Below are 23,900 nucleotides of genomic sequence, written 5' to 3' on the forward strand. Positions count from 1 at the left end.
GCAGGCAAATGGTGGATGGTAGGCACCAGACAGTGAGCAATCAAGAAACAGATATCCTCTGCTTGAAACTCGACTTATGGGGCGACAAGGAACACAACCTCCCTCTAATCCGCCATCTTGGATCCTTGTATACTGTGTATGGACATATTTGTGGGTGATGAAGAAGACAATGATCAGGATTTCAGTGAGGGAGAGGAATGACCAGAAGCTCGGTACATGATAAGAGATAGAAAAGGAGAAGAGGGTAGGCTAGTTAAGATTTGGGCCTTAGAGGAACTGGGATTTTTTGAAGAAAGGGGAAGTAGCCTGCATGGTGGTACATACCTGTAATCTCAGGGTCTTAGGAGGTTGAGACAGGAGGATTGAAAGTTCAAGGCCAACCTCAGCACTTTAGTAAGGTCCTATGCAGTTTAACAATACCCTGTCTAAAAATAAAAAATAGAAAAGAGCTGGGGACTTAGCTCATTTGTAAAGCACCCTGATTTAATTCCCAGTACCAAAAAAGAAGGGGAAGAGGAAGTAATAGTTTGAAAGAAGTGTTAATGGAAATGAGAATACCTACTTCATGTCCTGGCTTTGAGGATTTACTTATTTACTTACTTATTTATTTATTTATTTATATTTTAAAAAATAAAGGGAGGTGGATGTGGTGGTGCACACCTATAATCCCAGCTACTTGGGAGACTGAGGCAGGAGGATTGAAAGTTCAAGTGCAGCCTGGGCAACTTAGCAAGACCCTGTCTAAAAAAAAAAAAAGAAGGAAGGAAGGAAGGAAGGAAAGGAAGGGAGGGAGGGAGGAAGGAAGGGAGGAAGGAAGGAAGACTTCTCTTAAGAGAATAGTTGAGGAAAGATCCTCAACAATGCCAGGTTTGATTAAAAGTCAGAGGCGGAGGGAATGTTTTTTACAAAGCAGGTGAGGATTTATGAATATTGCTTAGTGCAGGAGCTTGAAGACAGAGTGGAAGGAGGAGGGGGGTGTAGGGATAGATAGGCAGGACACTGTGGGCAGTAACTGAAGACCTCTGACCCTTCAGCTTGTGTGTCACTGAAACAAACGTGTGCTACATGATGGAACTAGCCCCAGTAGTTCCTGAGAAGGCAAGCACTTGGTTCAGTGTGAATGCTTCCCAGGCAGCTTATTAACATCTCAAGGAGATGCTCTTCAATGGTGGATTCCAGGGAGGACAGCTGATGCCAGTGAAATTCTAATGGTGACTTCTCCAAGGTCACACTGAGTTAGCAGCAAAGCTAGTCTGCTAACGCCAAGCGTCTACTCTGCTCACTACTCTTGCTTGTTCATCTTGGTTGTGCTGCCCATGTACCTCCCTGCTGACAGCTGGACTCATTATACCATTAGAATATGAAAACTAAAGAAAAATGACCCTTGGAAAAACTAGACAGTGTTTTTGTTTTGGGATCAGTCCAGGCTCAGAGCAGGTCTGGGCAGAAAGGATGAGAAGTGGCTGGGCTACCTGGGCCAGGAGAGTCGTGGTCGACCCACGGTGGTCTGCACAACCGTGGCTGTGCACTTCACTCTCTTGCATGTGCTCTGTCCACAGGGTCATGTAGGCACAACTGCAACCAAGAAGATCGACGTCTACCTCCCCCTGCACTCAAGCCAGGACAGACTGCTGCCAATGACTGTGGTGACAATGGCCAGCGCCAGGGTACAGGACCTCATTGGGCTCATCTGTTGGCAGTATACAAGCGAAGGACGGGAGCCGAAACTCAAGTAATCCTTTCTGGTTTTGATTGCTCTAGTTTCTGGCAGACTCCTGGTCACCAAAACTGTATTCTCAGCCAAGTCAGTCTTTTCTAGGCATTGGCCTAGGAACCAGAGCCCCACACCCATCCAGCTCAGGGTGCTCACCAGACCTTGGGCCTATGTATCTCAGGCTCAGAAATCTGATTGTAAACCAGAATTACATATTTATAAATGTAGACATGAGAAAATGAATTTGAACAATTCCCAAACCCTTTTATTATATCTGCCAATGAAAGCACCATGGGAGGTAATGGGAAGAACTGATGTTTGTTGAGCATCTACTGTGAGCCAGTGCTGGACTGGGTACTTCATATCCTGTGTCCTGTTTGATTCTCCCAGCTTCCTGTAACGTGGTCCTCTCTCTGCAGAGGGGGAAACTCAGGGTCAGAGAGTTGTCACTTGCTGAAAGTTATACCAATGGGAGACAATAGAGTTAGGATTTGATTTCAGGTCTGTCTAATGTCAGTCAACACATTATTTCCTTTCACTTTCTATAGAATTTTAGTCTGTGTTTTTGTTTTCTTTGTTATCAGTCAGTGACTCAATTTTTCTGTCAATCACTAGGCCGTATTCCTCATTAAAAAATTATATTAAATATGTTGTGCTTGAAAGTAGAATCTCTCTGCCTGTACATTCCGACTTGAACTTTAAAGTCTTTGCTGCATTGCTCTCCCTTACTTGAATTTCTTCTCTGACAGACCTCCTCTTCTAGCTCTTTCTGGCAATAGAGTTTGGAATACAGCAAAATGTAGTGGATGCCTTTGTTTTGAAAACAGGTTCTTAGGGAAACTTTCTCCTCTCTCCCATTTTTAGTTAACAGAGTTTTTCTTTAAGCACATTAAAATTTTGCACACAAAATTATTCTTCAAAGTTCTTATTGACATTTTCTTCCATTTTGTCTGAATAAGTTGTAGATATAAAGATAATCTTTATTGCTCTAGTGGAAATAGAAGAAAACTTTTCCAACCAGAATACCACCAGGCTCAGGCAAGGGTGAGGCAGCTGCTGTCCCTGAAGCCCTGAGCTGTGATGCTCACCCTTTTTAGCGTGAGGTGGGCATGAGGAAACAAGAAAGGAAGCCAGGGGACTAATGACTTTATATTGTCTGATTTTTTTCTTTATTTTTAAATTTTGTTTTAGTTGTAGGTGGACACAATACCTTTATTTTGTTTTTATGTGGTGCTAAGGATCAAACCTAGGGCCTCACGCATTTTAGACAAGTGCATTACCACTGAGCTACAACCCCAGCCCCTGATTTTATTCTTGAAATGTTATTTGGTGCAGGCTGTTGTGGCACATGCCTATAATCCCAGCTAGTCAGGAGACTGAAGCAGGAGGATCACAGATTCAAGGCCAACCCAGACAACTTAGTGAGACCCTGTCTCAAAATAAAAAGGACTGGGAATGTTGCTCAGTAGTCAGTGGTAGAGTGCCTCTGGGTTCAATTCTCAGTAAAGCAAAAATATAAAAATAATACAACATCTTTTCTGTCCTGTTGGTAACCACCAACACGGATCTGTCCATCCAATCAAATATACAGAACTGTACATACACAAACACACAAATGGGGTACGTGTGAAAACTGATGAACATGAATAAGATCTGTGGTCCTGTTAATAATATTGCACCAATGTCAGTTTCCCTGGCCTTGACACTGGACTACAATTAGATGTTACCATGGGGGACAGCTGAGTGAAGGATTCAGGGGACTCACTGTACTATTTTTCCAGCTTTCTATGAGTCTGTTATCTTTTCAAAAACAGAAGTTAAGAGAAAGAAAGAGCACTTTCCATGTGACAAATAAATGTTAATTCATACATAGTTATATTGTAGCGACACTACGAAGAAGATGGGTGAGGAAAGGTCAGTGTGTGACTAAAGTATGTTAAGCTTGTGTCCCCAGATTAGAGAGAGGGTGGAGCCACCACAGCTGCACATGTGAGTTCTCAGTGAAACTTAGGAAAATGTACAGCCAGCCAGTCTACTAAAAATGCAAGAGTGACCACTAAGGGAAAAAAAAATCAAATGGCTTTCTAAACATTAAAGGGAAAAAGGAGTAATGAAAGTTTATTGGTTCAGCTACAGGTAAGGAAGAAGAAGCATGGAAAGAAGCAATAAACATAACAAGATGAAGTTGTGTCCAAGTGTATCATTAATCACACTAAATGCAAACAAGCACACCTATTAAGATAAAATTTACAAAATTGTATTTAAAACATGTTTTGTATCATGATATAAACGTGTTATATCGCTGTCCAGATATATTCCTAAGATGAAATAAGGCAGAGGTCAGGAGTTACCCGGTTACCCCCTCCCTTCCTCATTTCTTCCCAGCCAAAAAACCATCAAGCAGCCATTCTTCCTTCTTTCCCACTAGCCAGTCTTCAGCTTCACGTGACTAAGCAGGAGGGGATAGAGGTTGATGGTTGGAAATGAGTCACATGGTAGAATTTATGGCAAAACAGATCAGTCTAAATATTTTTGGTAAGCTACATGATGAAATAAGGAATAGCACACCAAGGTAATATAATTCTGTGCACACGTTTTAGTTCTTTTTTGTCAATGCGACCAAAATTCCTGACAAGAACAATTTAGAGGAGGAGAAGTTTATTTGGGCCTTGTGGTTTTAGAGATCTCAGTTCATAGACAACTGATTCCATTGCTTTTGGCCCAAGTTAAGCCAGTTTCACATCAGAGTGGAAGGCCCTCTGGAGGAAAGCTGCCCAGCTCATGGCAGGGTTAGAAAGCGGTGCTGGGGTGGGAGGAAGGGTACAGGAAGAACAACCCTTTCAGGGCACACCCCCAGTGACTTACCTCTTCCATTCTTACCCCAGTTGCCTACAGTTAACCCAGTTAGTCCATTCAAAATAGGGTGGACTGATTAGATAACAGCTCTAATAATCTTATCATCTTACCTCTGAATATTCTGGCATTAACAGTGTTTTGGGGAACATCTCATATCCAAACCATATAGCAACATAGTCTAAAATAAATAAAGGATATTATTATAAAGAGGCATTGACTGAGGGCTGGGGAGATAGCTCAGTTGGTAGAGTGTTTGCCTTGCAAGCACAAAGCCCTGGGTTCGATCCCTAGCACCACAAAAAAAAAAAAAAAAAAAAAGAGGCATTGACTGAGCCATAGTTGACACAGGGAATTTTAATACATTCCTATCAGAAACTGTTAAATAAAGCAGACCAAAAATTACTAAGGATAAAGAAGATTCAAACATTATAATTAATAATTAATCACGTGTTCTGAACCCCAAATAGAGAATCTCTTTTGTACTAGCCTGTAAGCCTCTGATTTTCAGAGATTACATCTTAATATTTATATTCCTTAGTATACCTAGCTTATTGACAATTTTTAATAGTTCTCCCTAAGTATATTATGAATTACAAAATTACATTGAATCTATATAAACGGTATCCTTGATATTTTCTTCAACTCCTAAGTGACCTTGGATTTCTCTCTTCTGTTTGGTATAAGATAATCTATAAGTAAATCCTTGGAAACCCTTACAATTGGAGAGTATAGTGAAAGGTAGTTTCTTTCTGGCTTGTTTGTACTTGAGTGCTAGACTAGATCCTTATTTGATCTTTCCCAGTGGATTTGCCCTGTAGAAGAGCACTTCATTCTCAGGGGTCCAGATTGCTAGATGCTCAGAACTTTCCTCCAATTTCAGTCTGATTGTCAAGAGACCGTTTATTTAAGAGTTTTGTTCTCCTCTGTGTCTGGAAAACTCTGTGACAGTAGACTCTGACCTCAGGGAAGGAGTGGAGAATTTGGATGGAATTATTTCCTTCCTTAACTCTTACCAGCTATTAGCTCTTGTGCAGGATTGGACTGTTGAATTTAGACTGATTTTCTGGTTATTTTTGCACATTGATTTTAGGGAAAACATTTGGAAGAAATTAACCAAAATAATTTCAATCTCTAGATAACCAAAATTTAAAATTTAGACTTTGCTATTCATGTTTACAGAATTTTGATCAGAAAATGTAGCTTATAAAATTTTTGCTTAGAGATTTGTTTATATTTGGGTGGCTTACTATAATTCCTTTGTAAATATTACATGAGTTCTGGGAAAAATTATTCTTCATAGATTACAGATCTCAATATATACTTATTAAATCAACTTCTTTACTTATTTCTAATATCTTTTTTGACTGGTTTAGAGATGATTAAGAGAAGTAGATGAAACTTCACATTTTCTTGTGTTTCTTATTTCTCCTGTGATTTCAAGTTTCTACTTTATGTATTTCAGTGAACATAAATATTGGTGCATTTTACATCTTTATTGTGAATTATACTTCAGTATAAGATGGTACTGTTCTACTTAAATACTATGTCTTGCCTTTTTCTTTTTCGGGGCAATATGAGCTTTGGCTTTATGTTTGTTTGTTTTTGTTCCCCCCGCCCCCAGCTCTTCTTTTCTCTTTGTTCAGTTTTTTACTTTTGCCTTTTTGTTTTAGATATATGTTCAATAATTTTGTCAGGATTTTCTTTTTTGATCCATTGCCTTTTCACAGGAAATTTAATGCTTTATAACAACAGATATGTTGATTTCATGTTAGTCAACTGTAGTTTTTTACACTTTGTTTCTTTCTTACAAAATTTTTAGACTTGATTTTTTTTTTTAGAGCAGTTTTAGGTTTACTGAGAAATTGCACAGAAAATGCATAGTTCCCAGGTAATATCCTTTCTATCCCCATTTTCTCCTAAAAATAATACCTTGCATAATTGATGCATTATTATTAATGTAGTTTGCATTAGGGTTTAGTCCTTGTATTACACAGATTTAATAGCTGTATTATAGAAAATGGTTTCACCACCCTAAAAATGCCCTGTGCCCCATCTGTTTATCCCTCCTTCCTTACCTTTTACAATCACTGACCTTTTTATTTTCTCTGCAGTTTTCTATTTTCCAGAATGTCATCTAGTTGTGATTATATCATAGGTAGCCCTTTCAGATTAGCTTCTTTCATTTAGCAGTGTGTATTTAAGGTTCTTTCTTGTGTTTCTGGGGCTTGATAGACTCATTTTCTTTACTTTTTGTGTATCTCCAAGTAGTATTCCACTGTGTGACTTCCCCACAGTTTGTTATCCATCCACCTGTTGAAGAACATCTTTATTTCTTCCAGGTTTTTTTTGACAGTTACAAATAGAGCTACTGTAAACATTCCTGTGTAGGCTTCTGTGTGGGCATGTTTTCAACTCATTTGGGCAAATACTTGGGAGCAAATTGCTGGTTATTTGGTAAAGTCTATGTTGTAGGAAACCACCAATTATTGGTCTTTCAGAGTAGTTATGTCATCTGGCATCCCCACCAGTGAGTAGGAGAGTGCCATTGTCCCATATCCTCATCAGCATTTGGTTTTGTTAGTATTCTGGATTTTAGCTATTTTAATAGGTATACAGTGGTATCTCATTGTGTTTTGTTATTGATGTTGAGCATTTTTTCGCATGTGTATCTGCTCTTTTCTTTGGTGAGCTGTTCATTTTTTTTTGTCTATTTTGAGTTCTTTGTTTCCTTATTGATGAGTTTTAAGTTTTTTGTGTATTTTAGATACATGTCCTTTAGATGTCTTGCAAGAAGTTTTGCCCAGTCTGTGACTTGTCTTTTCATTCTTTTAACAGTACGTTTTGCAGAGCACAGGTTTTAAATGTTAATCAATTTCAGCTTACCAATTTATTCTTTCATGGATTGTGCTGTTGGAGTTGAATCTACAAAGTCATCTAGTTTTTTGTCTGCTAGAAGTTTTAAATTTTGTGATTTAGATTTAGATCTGTGATCCTAGTCTGGGGATGTAGCTCTGGTAGAGCACTCGCCTAGCACGTGTGGGGAAGGAGGGCCTGGGTTCCATCCCAGAACTGCCAAAAAAATAAAAACCAGTAAATGATCCATTTTGAGTTACTTTTTTTGGAAAGGTATAAGGTCTGCATCTGGACTCCATGTGCTCATGTGACTGACTGGTTGCTCGGCACCATTCACAGCGCCGTTTCCTCCATTGCGTTGTCTTTGCTCCTGTGTCAGACATCAGTTGGCTGTTTCTGTGGGCCTGTTTCTTACCTATAAGATTTTTATAAACATTCCTTAATTTATATTTGATTCAAGAGTAAAACAATTTGAGAGAGAAAAATAAAATTCATTGAGGTTTTACCCTGTCATGAACTTGAGATATACATCCACTCTTTGCACAAAACCACATTTACTCTACTTAATAGATAATTTAAGGGATTTTCAAAAGTCATTTTGACTCTGACGCAGAGACTTTAGTCATATGTTACAACTCTCTTGCACATTAGAATGGTCCTTCTTTGCCTTCTTCCTTGCAGTGTCCCCTAGGCATTCAACATAATTTCCTGGTCTCTTATCTATGATTGCTATTTATCAGGCTCTTGATAGGTGAGCTTCTAAAAGGTTGAAGAACTTACTGTAGTCCAGAAGCTGGAGTAGAGTGCCTTGGAGATTAGTGCTATGCTCAGTACTATCCAAAAGAAATATATAAACTGCAGATGTCATTTTAAATTTTCTGGCAATCACATTTATAAAAATTAACAAAAGGTGAAGTTAATTTTATAGTTTTTTTTAAATCTTTTTAAAAAATTTTTAGTTGTGATTTTAAAAAAAATTTTTAGTTGTAGATGGACATGATACCTTTATTTTATTTATTTATGCGATGCTGAGGCTCAAACCCAGTGCCCCATACATGTGAGGCAAGCACTCCATCACTGAGCCACAACCCCAGCCCCTATAGTATCTTTTATTATATCCAAAATGATATCATTTGAACTTGTAACACACAAATTATTAATGAGATATATTATGTTCTTATTTTGGTAAGAAACCTTTATTACCTGATGTTTATTTGAAATTTACAGCATACATCAATTTAGATTATCCACATCTCAAAAGTGCTTAATAGCCACATGTAGCTTATGGCTGCCATATTGAACAGTGTACCATATGCCAGTACATGATACAGCTACACCATGGAGATCACCATTCTGTGGTGAATTCTCTTCATTATAACAGAATCTCATCTATCTAGAGCCCTTGGGAAAGTTGATGAGTTTGTAGATAGTTGTTAGCTCATTAAGTGTCAAATTTCATTTTGATCAGTTTTCATGAAAGCTCTCTAAAATATGTTAACATCATTGTGTGCCTTCTTAGAGTATAACATAATGGTTAAAAGTGTGGGACATAAGGCATAGCCTCAGTTTTAAATCTGGTGTTAACTTAGCAGCAGGGTGATCTTACTTAAACCCCATGTAGTATGGTTTTCTCTTGTCTAGAATGAGGTAGAAGCTATCTAAGAGGGTAGTTATGTAAATGAAACTAGGAAATACATGGCAAATACTCAATAAATGTACATTTCTGCTGTTACTAACTACTGTAACTATAGCCAGCTACTACTGCAACCAGTACCAGTAGTAGTTCAGCAGGAATAGATAGTTAAGCCCATTGTTGATGACTTGAGACTCTGCTCTGGTGCTCTGAGTCCTATGGGTTTATGACCGTGTAGTCGTGTGACCTTGTGATATGTTTCCAGAGCTTTGCTGCTTGGGTTCTTTCGTATGTTCTTTATAGTTCCCTCTTGCACAGTCTGCATGCACACCTGTATCCACTCTTCTCTCATTTCTAGGTTACTGCTTCTGCTTTATGTTCCTCAGAGTCATCATGAGAACTCCTTGCCTAAAGAATACAGTTTAAGTGACCCCTCCCTTTCTGATGACTCCCAGGTGTGCCTCTGTGCATCCCAAGCTTCCATTCTGTAACTGGCAGCAATGCTCTGTCTGTTTTGCTGGTTTCTAGTCACAAATGCCTTTCTCTTCTCCACTCGATACTTTGCTTCATCTCAAAAGCCCTGTACTCCATCTGTTCTTCTCTCCTTCCTCATCTCTGGCGACCACTGACCTTTTTATTGTCTCTGTAGTTTGTCTTTCCTTCAGTCAGCAAGTATTTTGGAGTCCCACATCCTAGGTATTGTGGATAAAATAGAGAATAAGAGAAACACCATTTGATTCATTTAAAATATTTACAGTGTCTTGGGAAGGAGAAACTATCAAGTATAATAATACTTTATAACTGGCTCATTTCCCTTATCATTTGTATTCATTCATGCATTCTACAAATATTTATTGAGTGTTTGCTATATCCCAGGCATTTTGCTGGGTGTACGGTAGTGAGTGGAACCGACATGGTCTCTCTCTCTCTCTCTCTCATGAATTGCGCAGTCTACTGAGGGAAGTGGGCAAATGACTAAAATTAATTAAAATAATTAATGTCTCTTAAAAGTGGATAAGTGCTCATAAGGAAGGAAACAGTGTTTATAAGAGCCTAGTCTGGAAGTCAGAGGGAAATTCCCTGGGAAAGGGACACCAGAGGCATTTGGGTGGGGTAGGAGCCCAGCAGTGGAGCAATGTGACTGAGACTCCTTGGCAGGAGGAAGCATGTTATTTCAGAGAATGAAGGAAGGCCAGTGTGACCAGAGCACTAAGGAAGAGGAGAAACTAGAGTGGAATGAGACCGAGAGGTGGGCAGCAACCCATGCAGGGTCTGGGAGAAGCAGATAGATTCTGAAACTATTTGAGAGGTGAGGTTCACAGGACTTGAGGATGAATTAGGTGTGGGGAGGGTAGGAAGAGCAGCGTCAGATGACTTCCTGGATTGTGGACTTGCACACTCTGTGTTGTCATGTTCTTCACTGAAATAGCATGGAGGGATGGCCTTTGCAAAGAGGCTTTCAGTGTGTGAAAAGGAGTGGCAGAGGCAGCATGAGTTCAGTCTCAACTACAGCTCTGCTGCTTCTTTCCTTTATTTCTTTTTTAGTTGTAGATGGACACAATACCTCTAATTATTTATTTATTTATTTTTATGTGGTGCTGAGGATCAAACCTAATGCCTCATGCATGCTACCAAGCACTCAGCCAATGAGCTACAACCCCAGCTATATATTTCTAAAAGAAGCTCTCAAGCAGTCATTGTATGTGCTTGTCTGGAGTTCAGAAGAGTGAGAGATTAGCTTGAAATGGGAATTCAGGAGTCATTTGCATAGAGATGTTAATTGAAGCTTCCCACCTGGGTAAGTGAAAAGAGAGGCGGGCCTCAAGTAGACATGGAAGAACTATTCTCCTGGTGTCTAAGCCAGGCAGCCCATAACCAGACAGGTTCAGAGTAGGGTGAATCCATAGTTTGGGATGTAACGAAGGCTGACGTTACTTAAGAGACATCTAAGAGAAGTCTAATAAATAGTAGAACAAGTGTGAACTTAAGACTCTGGACCATGTCTATTTTATGGTCTTACATCCCCTAGTCCATAATACAATGCAATAAATAATTTGTGGAATGGATGAGAAAACAAGGGAACATTGAAAGATCTGGACTGAAATGATCTGCCCTTGCCCTGCCAGGGGGCCCCTTCTCCAAGCGTCTGCTGAGACACCCCATACAAATCACCAAGTAGATGTTCTCCACCCGTGATGTACTTATGTAGATGATTGATGTGAGTTATTGCAAGGTTTCTTCATAAGCTGGATCAAAAGAAAACCCATTTTACAGTGGCCAGAGTAACCACAACACTAGATACTGTGTTGGTAGATAAGGCAGTGGCATGCCTACTGTGTATAAAGTACAGTAAGTGTATTAACTTATTCCTTACAATAGCTTTATAAGTCACAGGATAGATAACATTTTTGCAGAAGAGAAACTGAGGATCAGGAAATTAAGAAACTTCCCAGTATTGTATACATTCTTAGCAAGTGGCATGAGTTTGGTCTCAGCTACAGCTCTGCTATTTCTTTCTTTTTTTCTTTTAAGCTGTAGATGGACATAATACCTCCAATTATTTATTTATTTTTATGTGGAATTAAGAACAAAGAAGCACAGGGATGGGTAATAGAGTTGGGATTTGAACCTCAGTCTGCGTCCATTTCCCTTGCTGTACTGTAGGAAGAAATGAGGTGCTTCTCATGAATAGCATCAGGAACACCATAGCCATTTAAGAGACCCCTTCTTTCTCTCCCTCCCTCTCTTTTCTCCTGGTTCCCTCCCTCCTTCCTTCCTTCCACTAAGCATTTACATGTTATCTATACCATCTCAGATACTATGCTGGGGATATAGGGAGTCATAAAGTTTCTGATCTTAAGATTCAGATCAGTAGTTGAGACAGACACCAGATCACACACTTTCAGCCCCAGTGTCATTGAGATTTCTAGAGAAGGGTATTTCTGGTTCTGCTTGGAGATGAAGAAGACCCGGATTGAATGGGGGGTCAGGGATGTCAAGGAAGCCGCTTTAGTGGAACTGATGCTTGAACTGTCTCTTAAAGTCTTCCTGATGAACTAGGAACAGGGAGCCTCTGGACTGAATGGTGATGGGAACTGCATGTGGGAACTGCAAGCAGTTGGTGTGGTTGAACCCAAGATGTGTGTTCTAGAATGGCAGGAAATTCGTCAAAAGCAGGGAATGTACAGTGAAAGCTGTTATGGAAGTCAGCTTCTGTTATTGGGCTCTGTTGACCTTATTCTAAAGGTGTAACGGCTTTAAGCATGGAGGCGAAGTCATCACATTAATGTTTCTGAAAGATCTGTTAGGTAGTGGTTGAGAGGGAATGGTTACAGAGTGATTTGTGGTAGACTTTATAAGTTTCTGAAATTTGGAATTTGACAAGTTTTAAATTTGTTTGAAGAAATGTCCCTAGGTTGAAATAATATGAAGAACTTCCCAGAAATGATAGAAAGATGGAATTAGCAAATAATAATGTCAAAATAGCTATTATGAACATGTTTCATATGGTCAAGGTGACAGACCCTATATGTAAACATGATGAAGAGAAAAATAGAAGGTAGTTTTTAAAAAACCCACATGGAACTTTTAGTGATGAAAAGTATAACAACAGTGAAAACTACACTAGATGAGATTAACAAATGTCAAAAGTATCAGTGAATTCAAAGACATCACAACAAAAACTATCCAAAAAAGAACTCAGAGCAGTCTGAAGGTCTTGCTTCCACTGAGAATTTTTTTTCCAGTGAGTATTTTTCTAGAACTTCTGTACCAGAAAATTTGAGATTAATTATTCCTCTGTGTGGTTGCTTTGTCTTAACAAACCTGTTACTTGTCAATTTTTACTTTGCATTTCATGGATGTTGGAGAAAAGGAAATCCTGACAGTCTTAAACTTTTTTGTCTGACTTCAGAGAGATCAACTTCTAAGCTATAAGCTGAGGACTTTCATTTTCTTGCTAATGCCTGACATGCACTTAATATTGGTTCTATTATCACAATAAACAACAAAGCCCTAGTAATGAAAGTTCTGAACATTTTGGAATCATGTGCTTTTTAATTTTTTTGTTAAAAACTAAACAATAAGTATTCATCTTTCTGGCCATACTTAAGTATATTTTACATTTTCCAAAGAAGAGTGAATTTTTGTGAGTGTGTAAATTGAATGTGCCAGATTGATCACATTTGATAAAATCTGGGATGCTTCCTGGAATGCTCCTGAATATTCATATATGAATTACATGGCATCTACATATGGGCTACAGGCTTCTGTCAGTTGGTGAAAGCCACACCAGCCTTTGAACATAATATGAGTCTTGATCAACAATTCAGTGAAATAATCTTTTCTAATGAAAATTTTTAACCTAATTTGATGAAAAATAAGTGAAACTTAGTTGTTATGTTCACTAAAGGTTTGATGCCACACCTGCATCCTCTCTACCCCTAAGGATCTCTTTCTGACAGCAGTCACCATTTTGCACCCATTCATTGTTTAAACTTCTAGTCCTCTTGTAGGCTCCGGGTCTTTCAGAGGAACTACTGCTTCCATGTCAAGCCAGCTCTAAATTAAACCTCTTCTTATGGATCCAGCTGTTCTGTACAGCTTTTTAGTCTTTTAATCATTCTTTTTCTGGTGGTGGGCCAAAAACGAGGAGTTAGTTCTAGGTTTCTCTGCCTCTTTCTTGGCAAAACAAGAAAGTTTTTTTTTTTTTTTTTAGTGTTAGACACTAGGTAATTTGAGTTATTTAATCCTTGTAAGACCCCTATGTGGAAGATGGGATTGTTTCCTATATAATTCCAGAATTTGGTAGAGAAAATGACCACTTAGGAACCTGGGGATGGAGGTGAGACAGGAAGTGCTCAGGATCTCTAGGACAAGCGATTCTCTTTGTGTGGTGTGTTGAGAGATTTTCCTCCATTTCTTATACTGGTCCATATTTGTATATTGTGCACAGTAATTACATATTACCCTTATTAGAAATAAAGTAAATGTTTTACAAAGAAAGGAAAATGAAAGTTACATATACTTAGGACATTTGGAAAGTATAGAAATTATTTTTAAAATGCTCACGGCGTACATGTATGCATAGTCTTTGTAAACATTTTGGCGCTTTGTTTCTAGTTTTTTTTTTTTTTTTTTTTGGTACCAGGGAATGAACTCAGGGGCACTCAACCAGTGAGCCACATCCCCAGCCTATTTTGTATTTTATTTCGAGACAGCGTCTCACTGAGTTGCTTAGTGCCTTGCTTTTGCTGAGGCTGGCTTTGACCTCACGATCCTCCTGTCTCAACCTTGTAAGCCACCACTCACCATGCCCGGCTCTAGTCTTTTTATCTGTAGACAATTGAAACTTTTTATATAGTTATAATCATTTCTGGTTTTTCTTTATTAAAATGTGGGATGCCCGTACCCATATCTTGATGGATGGACTATAAAATTGATGCTTTCATCTTCATCTCTTCCTGTGTTGCCTTCTCCCCTTGTCTTGAGCTACAATCTCTGACACATGTACATTGCCTAGAAAGCCCCATTTGGTTAACAGATATCACTGTGACAAGCATGAAAGAAAAAAAGAAAAGCTTATTACTTCCCCTCTTCTCATTAACACATACTTCATTAATAATACCCTTTATGTTTTTTCATAGTGATTCCGTCTACACATTCATGTATTCATTCATTTAACAAATATTTGTTAAGTGCCTTCTAAATGCCAGCCAGCCATTTTACTCTTCAGCAAACATGCAGAGATAATAGAAGATTCCCTGTTCTTTAGGAGAATGTGGTTGCCTAAATAGGAAAAAGAGCAATGTGCTATTAATATGTAGAAATATTGAACATGTTCTATAAAACCAGAAAGGAGACTCAGTTGGATTCTTTCAGAAATGCAGGTGATTCTCCTGTAGAAATCAAGGAAAGCTTTTATCAGATAAGAAAATGATGCTCAGAGAGATTTTTTTCACAACTGGTCAGTGGCTGAGTTAGCATTAAAATCCTGTGCTTTGCACCAAACACTGTCATAGGAAGGTGCCGTGGTTTTCCTTATGTTGTAAACTCTAAGTGTTGGTATTTGTAAATTCCTGAGCACTCCCTTTTCTTCTCCCGCTTCAGAACTGTAGGAGTAAAAGTAGGGAGAGGAGACCAGCTTTATCTGTTCAATTAAATAATCACGAACTTACTATTCTCTTTTTTCTAGGTTTCACTGCCAATCTCTAAAAGTGAGAGATTGAACTAAATCTAAGCCTCTAATTTTAAAAATAAGTAATGTGTCATGATTTTGTCCTTCTCATCAAATGCCAAATGCAGCATTTCCATAGTTGTGTGTGTTCCCAAACACCTCAGGAAGTTGTGATGCATCATAACAAGGGCTCTTGACTGCCAACTTTGCATCTCAAAACTGTCACTTACATGCCATCTAATCTTGAACAAGCCACTTAACCCCTTTGAGCCTCGGTTTTCTAATTTATAAAACAGCAATAATAAAACTGGTTCCTGGGCTGGGGATATAGCTCAGTTGGTAGAGTGTTTGCCTCGCAAGCACAAGGCCCTGGGTTCAATCCCCAGTACCGCAAAAAAAAAAAAAAAAAACCCAAACAAACAAACAAAAAAAACCAACAACAACAAAAAACTGGTTCCTGCACAGAATTGATATGAACATCCAATCCAGTGAGCTTATGTGTTAGAACCTCTTTGCACAGTGTCTGGCACGTAGTACTCAGTAAATATGTCTGATGATACTCGTGGTGAGTGAGTACTAATTTGAAGTCCTGGCAGTTTTACAAGTCAAAAATACAAGGGCAGTTTTACTAATGATCTCTGTATAAAGACACAGAACCAATAGATCCGTGTGTTGGTCCGTATCTCCTCAGATGTTCAGTCCATGGGTTGGAGCACTGTTTGCTGCTAAACTTTACCGATGACTCAGAAGAGACTTCCATTAGTCTTGTATAATATAGCAGGAGTCATTCTTTCCCTTGCTGTGTTCCCAGTGCTCAGGGTATGCTGCAGCACAGGTAGGCACTTTGTAGATGTTTTTGAATCAATGATTTCACACTTTGTATTTAAGAACTGAAGAGAATAATAGCACTTGGCAGTGAACCCTTTGGTTTGCTCTCAGATCTTAGCCTGTGACATTTGTTGAATTTGCTTCGAGGGGACTTGGGAGCATCAGGTGACAGTCAAAGCAGAATTCTTCTGATATCAATGTTTGGCTTTCTGCTTTGATCAATAGGCTTATTATTTGCCCTTGAACCTTTGTGGTACTGGGGAATCACAGGCATTTCTCAGGTTGATTTACATGGCAATAAATAATCTGTGCTGTCTGTTGCTTGTCCCATCAATGTCTGCCCTGTTCATAAAACCCGAGGGGCTCAGCAGCCCCAAGGCTGCAGCATAGTGGAAGTGTTAACTCTGGTTACAGATGTGTGCACATGGAATCTGGAAGGAGCTGCTTGGTTCCATTGTTGCCTTGTTGCTCTAACATGTATCCACAGTTTATGTATCAACATAACTGTAAACGTTAGTTTCCATCTGATTTTATTATTATGGTTACATTACCATATATTTTTTTATTTCTGTTATATGCTAGGTACTACTTACATCATGCTGGGGATTGAGGTACATTACCACTGAGCAACATCCCCATCCCCATTTTATTTTAAATTTTGAGACTAGGTCTCACTAAATTGCTTAGGGCCATGCTAAGTTGCTGAGGCTGGTCTTGAACTTGCGATCCTCCTGACTCAGCCTTCCGATTGCTGGGATTACAGGTGTACATCACTGTGCCTATTTACTTACATTATTTTATCTAATCTTTACAACTCCAGAATTAGATGATTTTACCATTTTTATAGATGTAGAAACTGAAACTCAAGGCAAAACTTGTTCTCTGAAATCATATAAGTCCATAAGCCATGGAAGCTGAGATTTGAGTTCAAATCTCAAAGCTGACCACAAAGCTTTTATTACTGTACTGTGATATTTCTGTCACCTAAAGTGCTTGCTTTCTTCTGCTTCTACAGTTGTTGGTGGTTAAATTGGTACCCTGCCACAGAGATCCAAGAGTTTCCCATACCCTTCAAGATGAATTTTAAATTTCTTAACAGCATTGCAAATACACAGAAATTTATAGTGACAAACATAGCCAGATTACTTTCTTGTTATCCATCCATTTAGCAAATTTACAGTTTCCATTAATTTTAATCTATCCCTGTTACCTGTTTTATATAATAAATATCTCTTAGCCATGACAGACTCACAGAGTATAGATTACCTGAAGTAGCTCTCTCAATAAGCAGAGTTGCAGCTAAAGATTTGTGAATTAATTGGGAAAATTGCAAATCAGGTAGTCAGTGAAATAATTCATTGTCACATCCAATCAATAAACTTTGTAAATCAACTCATTTAATTCAAAAAATGATCTATATAGATCAAGCAACCAATTAAACAATTAGCATACACTTTGCAACTAATTAATTTAAGCATCAATCATGTAATTAAAACTCCAAATTTAAGCTCAAGAATTTAGAATTCTCTTGCCTTGTGAACTATTAGCTTATGCTTCTGAAGGTAGCATGCTTCTGACTGCTAGCAGATCTGCCGTTTGACAAATTCAGCTTTGGAGAGGGTGTCTTAAAGTGCTTAAGTTGGTTTCAGTTTTAAAGTGTCTATATGTTAATATAGTTTCCCACCCTTTTTGAACTAATTGACTTTTGACCTCCCCAAAGAGAGAGAAGGGGGTATGTATTGATTCTGTATTGGGAAAAACTGAGATCTGGGAGTACCGACTAGACAGTCAAGGGAAGTGGGAAACATCCAAAAGTGGTCAAGAGGCCCAGGTGTCTGTGTCAGGATATATCAGGTCACTTGCTTTTATTCTGCTAGGGATCCACAGTGTTGGAACTCATACTGCTGTATGAGTTACTCTTATAAAAAGAGGAACTATAGGGCAGGCTCTCCATAAGGAGCATTGTATGTTACTGTGTGTTATTCCCCTGAGCTAGAGCACAGGTAGTGTCTTAATCCTACCCACTAATCAAAGACCTCTGGCTACCCCTACCCCAAGTAATTTTTTCCCTATATTTGTAGTTTGATTTTTATCTAATTATAATTAATGTACTATTAACTTTCCCCCTTACTACACTGTAAACTTCCCTTAGAGCTAATACTAAATCTCACCTTTGATCTCAGGGATTAAGTTCCACATTTTATCCACAACAGGTGCTCAGTAAATGTTGGAAAAATAGAGTAGTATGAAGACCCTTAGCCAGGTGTACTGCTGCACACCTGTAGTCCCAGAGACTGGGGAGGCTGAGGCAGGAGGATCTCAAGTTTGAGGCAAGCCTCAGCAACTTAGTGAGACCCTATCTCAAAATAAAAAAAGGGCTGGGGATGTGAATTAGTGGAAAAGTACCCCTGGGTTCAAACCCTGGTACCAAAAAATAAAACAACATCAAACAAACAAAACCCCTTCATTTCACTTGTTCTTCTCCTGTTACATTGCCCTGTGTAGATGAAGTGGGGTTTGGGGGTTCTGACTGTATCACAAATTTGGGGCAGAGATCAGCAGTGTCCTCAGTTTGCTTGCTGTACACCATTCCCTCTGATCTCCTCATCCTTTTCCTACTTTGGTATTCACTCACCTTTGTGGTTTCCTTTCAGTGACAATGTCAGTGCCTACTGCCTGCACATTGCTGAGGATGATGGGGAGGTAGACACGGATTTCCCCCCGCTGGATTCCAATGAGCCCATTCATAAGTTTGGCTTCAGTACTTTGGCCCTGGTTGAAAAGTATTCATCTCCTGGTCTGACATCCAAAGAGTCGCTCTTTGTTCGAATGTGAGTACTGACCTGTTATTTATCTCAAGATCTTTTCTCTGTCCTCTCTAATTTCAGATATGATCTTCATTTTGTTCATCAAATGAATTCTATTTGGTATCTGGAGAGCCCATATATAACGATTACTTCTAGTGAGATGTTGGGAGTGGCATTCGCATTGTTACTTTCATGCCTCTTCACCCAGGCTACACACAGCCTGCTTTGCAGGAGCAAGTTGTATAAGGTAGATCTTTGAACATCATTGCTATAAGTGGGCCTCTGGAAGCTCTGTTTCACTTGGAGCCTGTGAAGCAAAACTCCTCTTCAAGGAATCCAGACTAAATGAAAATCATGCATTGTGGTCACTCTTGTGATTTAAAGTACCTTTCTTTCAACATGCTTGCCTGTAATCCCAGCAACTCTGGAGGCCAAGGCAGGAGGATCACAAGTTCGAAGTCAACCTCAGCAATTTAGTGAGCCCTTCAGCAACTTAGCAAGACACTGTCTCAAAACAAAAAAGATAAGAACTAGGGATGTAGCTCAGTGGTTAAGTACCCCTGAGTTCAATCCACTGTACCAAAACAATACAAACTGTTCTCTCCAACTTTGTTCAGATCAAATTTGATTCTTCCTTAGTTGCCTTCCTTCAGACAAAGTAGATTTTCTTAACCTTTTCTTTTGCTTTTGACTGTCCAGTAAAGCCTATAGAAGCCCTTCTCAGAAAAGTGTATGTAAAGGCATAAAATGAAATTCACTGGAATATGAATGAATTCTGTTATTTTAAAGTCATCAACTTATGTCTGACTTTACCAGTAGGTTAAATGACAAGACCCAGCTGCAAATCTTCACATAACTCCTGAAGTCTGATGTTCAAAGTGCTGATGATCATCAGCACATCAGCAAATGGATGAACATCAGTAAATGGTATTTGAGAAATCAGCACCTACCATGTGCTGTGGTCTTAGCTAGGATTTCTGTTCATGACGGTCACTGGCACTACTCCTACTACTGTGATTCATTGCCTCCTTTTGTATTTCAAGGAAATGCTAACTATCAGAATCAGTGAAGTTAAAAATGTGATTTTTGTCAGTTCAGGTCCATGTTGCTGCTGAGGCCCGGTGGCTAAGGGAGGGCCTGTGCTCTCAGATTTCCCTCCGCATCCAGTCTCCTGGCCATCTCCTGGGAACAATAGCGATCCCTTTGGCACCCCCTGCTGTTAGGCACTAGCAAATTCACTATTCCTAAAGAGGAATTGCTTTGGAGGACTTTCCTCATCTCTTCAAAACATACTGCCTTTGTTTGAGATTTTTCCTGAAAAGGGAACTGTGCTACATATGACTTATAAGTATTTGGGGTCTTCTTACCATTGAGCAAAGAAAGAACCCTGAAGGTCTGGGGTAAGCTAAGGAGTGGCTCCACGGGCTTTCACAGTGGCCATTTCATCCCCTTGACTCTGAGGTCAAGTTTGGTATATGTAATAGCAAATTTTTTCCCCACCTTTTCATTCCCAAAACATCAACTTTACATAACATTTAAGATAATTTTTAAAATTTCCAATGATCCCTCCATCCTAATATTACCATTTTCAGTTTTATGTAATCATTTTAATGGATATATAGATTTATGGCATCACACCAAGCTTACATGTATTTCACTTTTTTTTTTCCTCTCTACTGGGGATTGAATCCAGAGGCACTTTACTACTAAGCTATATCCCCAGCCCTTTTTTATTTTTAATTTTGAAACAGGGTCTCATTGAGTTGCCCAGGCTGGGCTTGAATTTGGAATCCTCCTGCCTCGACCTCTTGAGTCATTGGGACTACAGATTTGTCACCATGTCCAGTTTTACATTGTTTTTATTAAATTATAAATATTTTAAAATTTGCTCTTGATTCCTATAGTCTGTATTTATTTGTATCAGGGACCTACACAGAGCCAATCCTTCCCTCATGGAGATTACTATCTAGTGGGCAGACAGGTGTTGAATAAATCATTTAAAATGTGATAAGTAAGCTGGGTGTGGTGGTACATACCTGTAATGCCAGAAACTCCTGAGGCTGAAGCAGGAGGATCACAAGATCCTGCCTCAAAATTAAAAAATAAAAAGGACTGGAGATGTAGCTCGTCGTAAAGCACTCCTAGGTTCTGTTCCCACTACTGGGGGAAAAAGTGTATGGTGTATGAGTGAAAGGGAAGCATATCATATTTATATTGCTTCCTTGTTTTGGTTTTAATGAGTAACTAATGTAATGACAGTCATTTCTGTATTCCTTTATCCCTTTTATTTCTGTGGAATAACTTCCTAAGAATCATTTCCCATAAGTAGAGTTATTGATCAGAGAGTAGAGTCTTCTTTAGACTCTCACTCTTTTTTTTTTTTTTCTCCTTCTGCCTCACACATGCTGGGCAGGTGTTCTACCTCCGACCTACGTTCTCAGCCTAGGATGCTTACTTTTTATTGACAAACAGCTCTCTGAAAGATGTACTGATTTATAATACTACCAACAGAATTCTTAAAACCATATTTTCATCACAAGGTATTGTCATAGAAGCCTTTTTACTTTAAAAGGTATATATAGGGGCTGGGGATATGTTAGAGTGCTTGCCTAGCCTGTTCAAGGCCTTGGATTCCATCCCCAGCACCACACACACACAGATGAAAAAGAAAAAGAAAAGGAAGAAGAGGAGGAGGAGAAGATGTGTGCAATGGCATTTTAATAGGTTTTACTTGTATTTTTGTTGATTATTAATAAGTGATTAGAAGAATTTTTAGTACATTAACAAATGATTATAGCAATATTTTGAACTGAAAGTCCTTTTAAAGCCAAGGGCCTTTAAAACAGTGATTTTGGGTAGTGCTAAGTTGAGGCTGGGGTGGATGCACCTTCTTAGGAGAGGCATCTAGGACTGCACAGTGTCTCGCTGAGAACCTGCCTTCTGGGGAATGGCGGGCCTGGTGAGGCAGAGAGAAACAACAGCTCTAAACTCAGAACTCTATTTTTTTCCTCCTGAATTACCCCCTCACCTCATTCCCCCTCCCAAACACACACCCCAATCAATCTTCCTAGTTTAAAGTTCAAGAGAGTTTATTTGACATGTCTGCAATGTTTCCGAAAACACAAGGTGAAGTGATTTTATACTTGAGCATTTGGAACAAAAGTGTCAGTAAACTTTCTCTTTGTGTTTTCTTTTTCTTGGTGATCTGATGAAATAATACAGATTATTGACCATTTGCCTGTGCATTTGTTCTTAGCTCACAACCTCCTGTCCACCTTTCTGATTCCTATGCTAAGCTAGCAAAGCACCTGCAGTTGTCAGGACAGAGAGACTTGGGGGTCTCCAGGGTCAAGTCCAAAGTTTCAGAGAGGAAATCCAGCAACATGAGTAAAACCATGACTCCTCTTCATTTCCCCACTTTTTTCCTAGTATCTCTTTCCCAACAGAGAAGGGATAGAAAGAAGCTGGGAAGACAGAGCTGAAGCTGAAGGTAGGGAATAGGTTTGACTGTAAGGAATAAACTAACTCTAAGAGTCAACTCGGGATATGTTACCTCAATTTCAAAATAGCCTAGTTTGTACTGTGATCAATTTAGAGATGTGATGTTGTTCTCAGGCCTAGATCTGACCCTGTGCCCCTTATTAATGCCCATGCCCTTTGCAACATCCTGCGTGTTGGTTTAGTCAGTTGGACAACCTCCTATCTGAGGCTGACATGCAGTCTCTATTATAATATAGTGTGTAAAAGCATGGTGATCTCCAAAACCCAACCTCTTGAGTGCCAATCCTGACCTTACCCTGACTAGTGTGCGTGGTCCTGGATAAATCCTTTAACTTTTCTATGGTTCATTTAAATGTGACAATAATAAAACCCATCTCACAGATTAGTCGAGAGGATTGACTGTAAAGCACTTGTCTGGTGTATATAAGTATTACGTATTATTAGCTGCTGTTACTGTTATTAACAACGAAACAACCCTTTGAGGGCAGAAACTGGACCATCATTGTTCCACAATACCCAGCACATCTCCATTACTATGATAGGTAGGCCACACATTTCTTGAATGGGCAACTGAATAGATCTCTCTGCTGCTTCTATATTTTTTTTTTGCTTCCTCTACTTACTGTTTTATTGCAGAGGAGAGGCAAAGTTTAGGTGGACTTTGATTAGCCGAACTTAAAAAAAGCCAAATTCAAATAACTTACGCCGAATATGTACAGACAGTGGACTTTGAGGATCTATAGACTTTCAAATTAGTCCTCTTATGAGCCGATATCCTAAAACACAGTAGCAAGAAATTAAGCTTCTTTAAGATGGGGAAGGCACAGATAAATCTCTGTATCCTTAGCACCCAGCCCAGGATTTCATGGAGAAGGAACAAGGGAATCTTTAGGCATCTTGCCAAGCACCGTGTCCTGCCCTGCTTTCTGAGCCCTCTTAACTATTTCCCTGTCTCTGTCTTTTGAATACCAGGAGGACTTAGGTTGCCTTCTGGCCTTAGGGGTCCTCATATCACCCACTGCAGGGGTTCCTCAATATACCATTTTTACCTCCAAATGAGGCATCACAGCTTTGACTTTAGGCAAACCTGGGTTCACATCATAGCTCACAGTGACTTGCTCATGACTTTAGGTAGCTTTATTCACCTTTGTGAGTCTTAACTTCATCTATAAGGTGTGTATAATAAGAATTTTCTTAAACATAATATTTAGATCTCTTTTAAAGGAAAATAAATTCTCCTGAGTTTAGCTTCAATGTTAAGCCTCATTGTTCCCCCAAAATAGTTTTATTATAATACTACTTGAATGCAAACAAATGTAAGGTTCTGTTCTGGCTATACATTCCATGGTTGGTTTTTTGGTATTTGTGATTGAACACAGGGATGCTTTACCACTGAACTATACCCCCAGGCCTTTTAATTTTTTATTTTGAGACAGGATCTTGCTAAATTGCCAAGGCTGACCTCCAACTTGTCATCCTCCTGCCTCAGCTTCCTGTATCCCTGGGATTACAGACATGTGCTACCACACCCAG

The 23,900-nt window shown here is 39.1% G+C and overlaps 1 protein-coding gene and 1 non-coding gene across 13 annotated transcripts in view; both read left to right on the forward strand.

Moving 5' to 3' along the window:
• The window catches only part of Mapkap1 (MAPK associated protein 1), a 227,227-nt gene that overhangs the window by 102,055 nt on the left and 101,272 nt on the right, over positions 1–23,900 (forward strand). For 10 of the 12 annotated variants that reach the window (XR_007104884.1, XM_047523959.1, XM_047523962.1 and 7 more), the window contains 2 exons: positions 1,560–1,732; positions 18,714–18,890. Coding sequence is in view for 11 of the 12 variants with exons in the window: in XM_047523959.1 (XP_047379915.1) it covers positions 1,560–1,732; positions 18,714–18,890 (350 nt within the window). In the remaining variant the exon portion in view is untranslated. The remainder of the gene's footprint in view (positions 1–1,559; positions 1,733–18,713; positions 18,891–23,900) is intronic. The other 2 variants (XM_047523963.1, XM_047523964.1) reach the window with 1 other exon arrangement.
• On the forward strand, positions 15,552–15,625 carry Trnaa-cgc (transfer RNA alanine (anticodon CGC)). Its single transcript has one exon. It is a non-coding gene; the product is annotated as a tRNA-Ala (tRNA).

Source organism: Sciurus carolinensis, chromosome 14 (genome assembly GCF_902686445.1).
Source record: "Sciurus carolinensis chromosome 14, mSciCar1.2, whole genome shotgun sequence".
Classification (NCBI taxonomy): domain Eukaryota; kingdom Metazoa; phylum Chordata; class Mammalia; order Rodentia; family Sciuridae; genus Sciurus; species Sciurus carolinensis.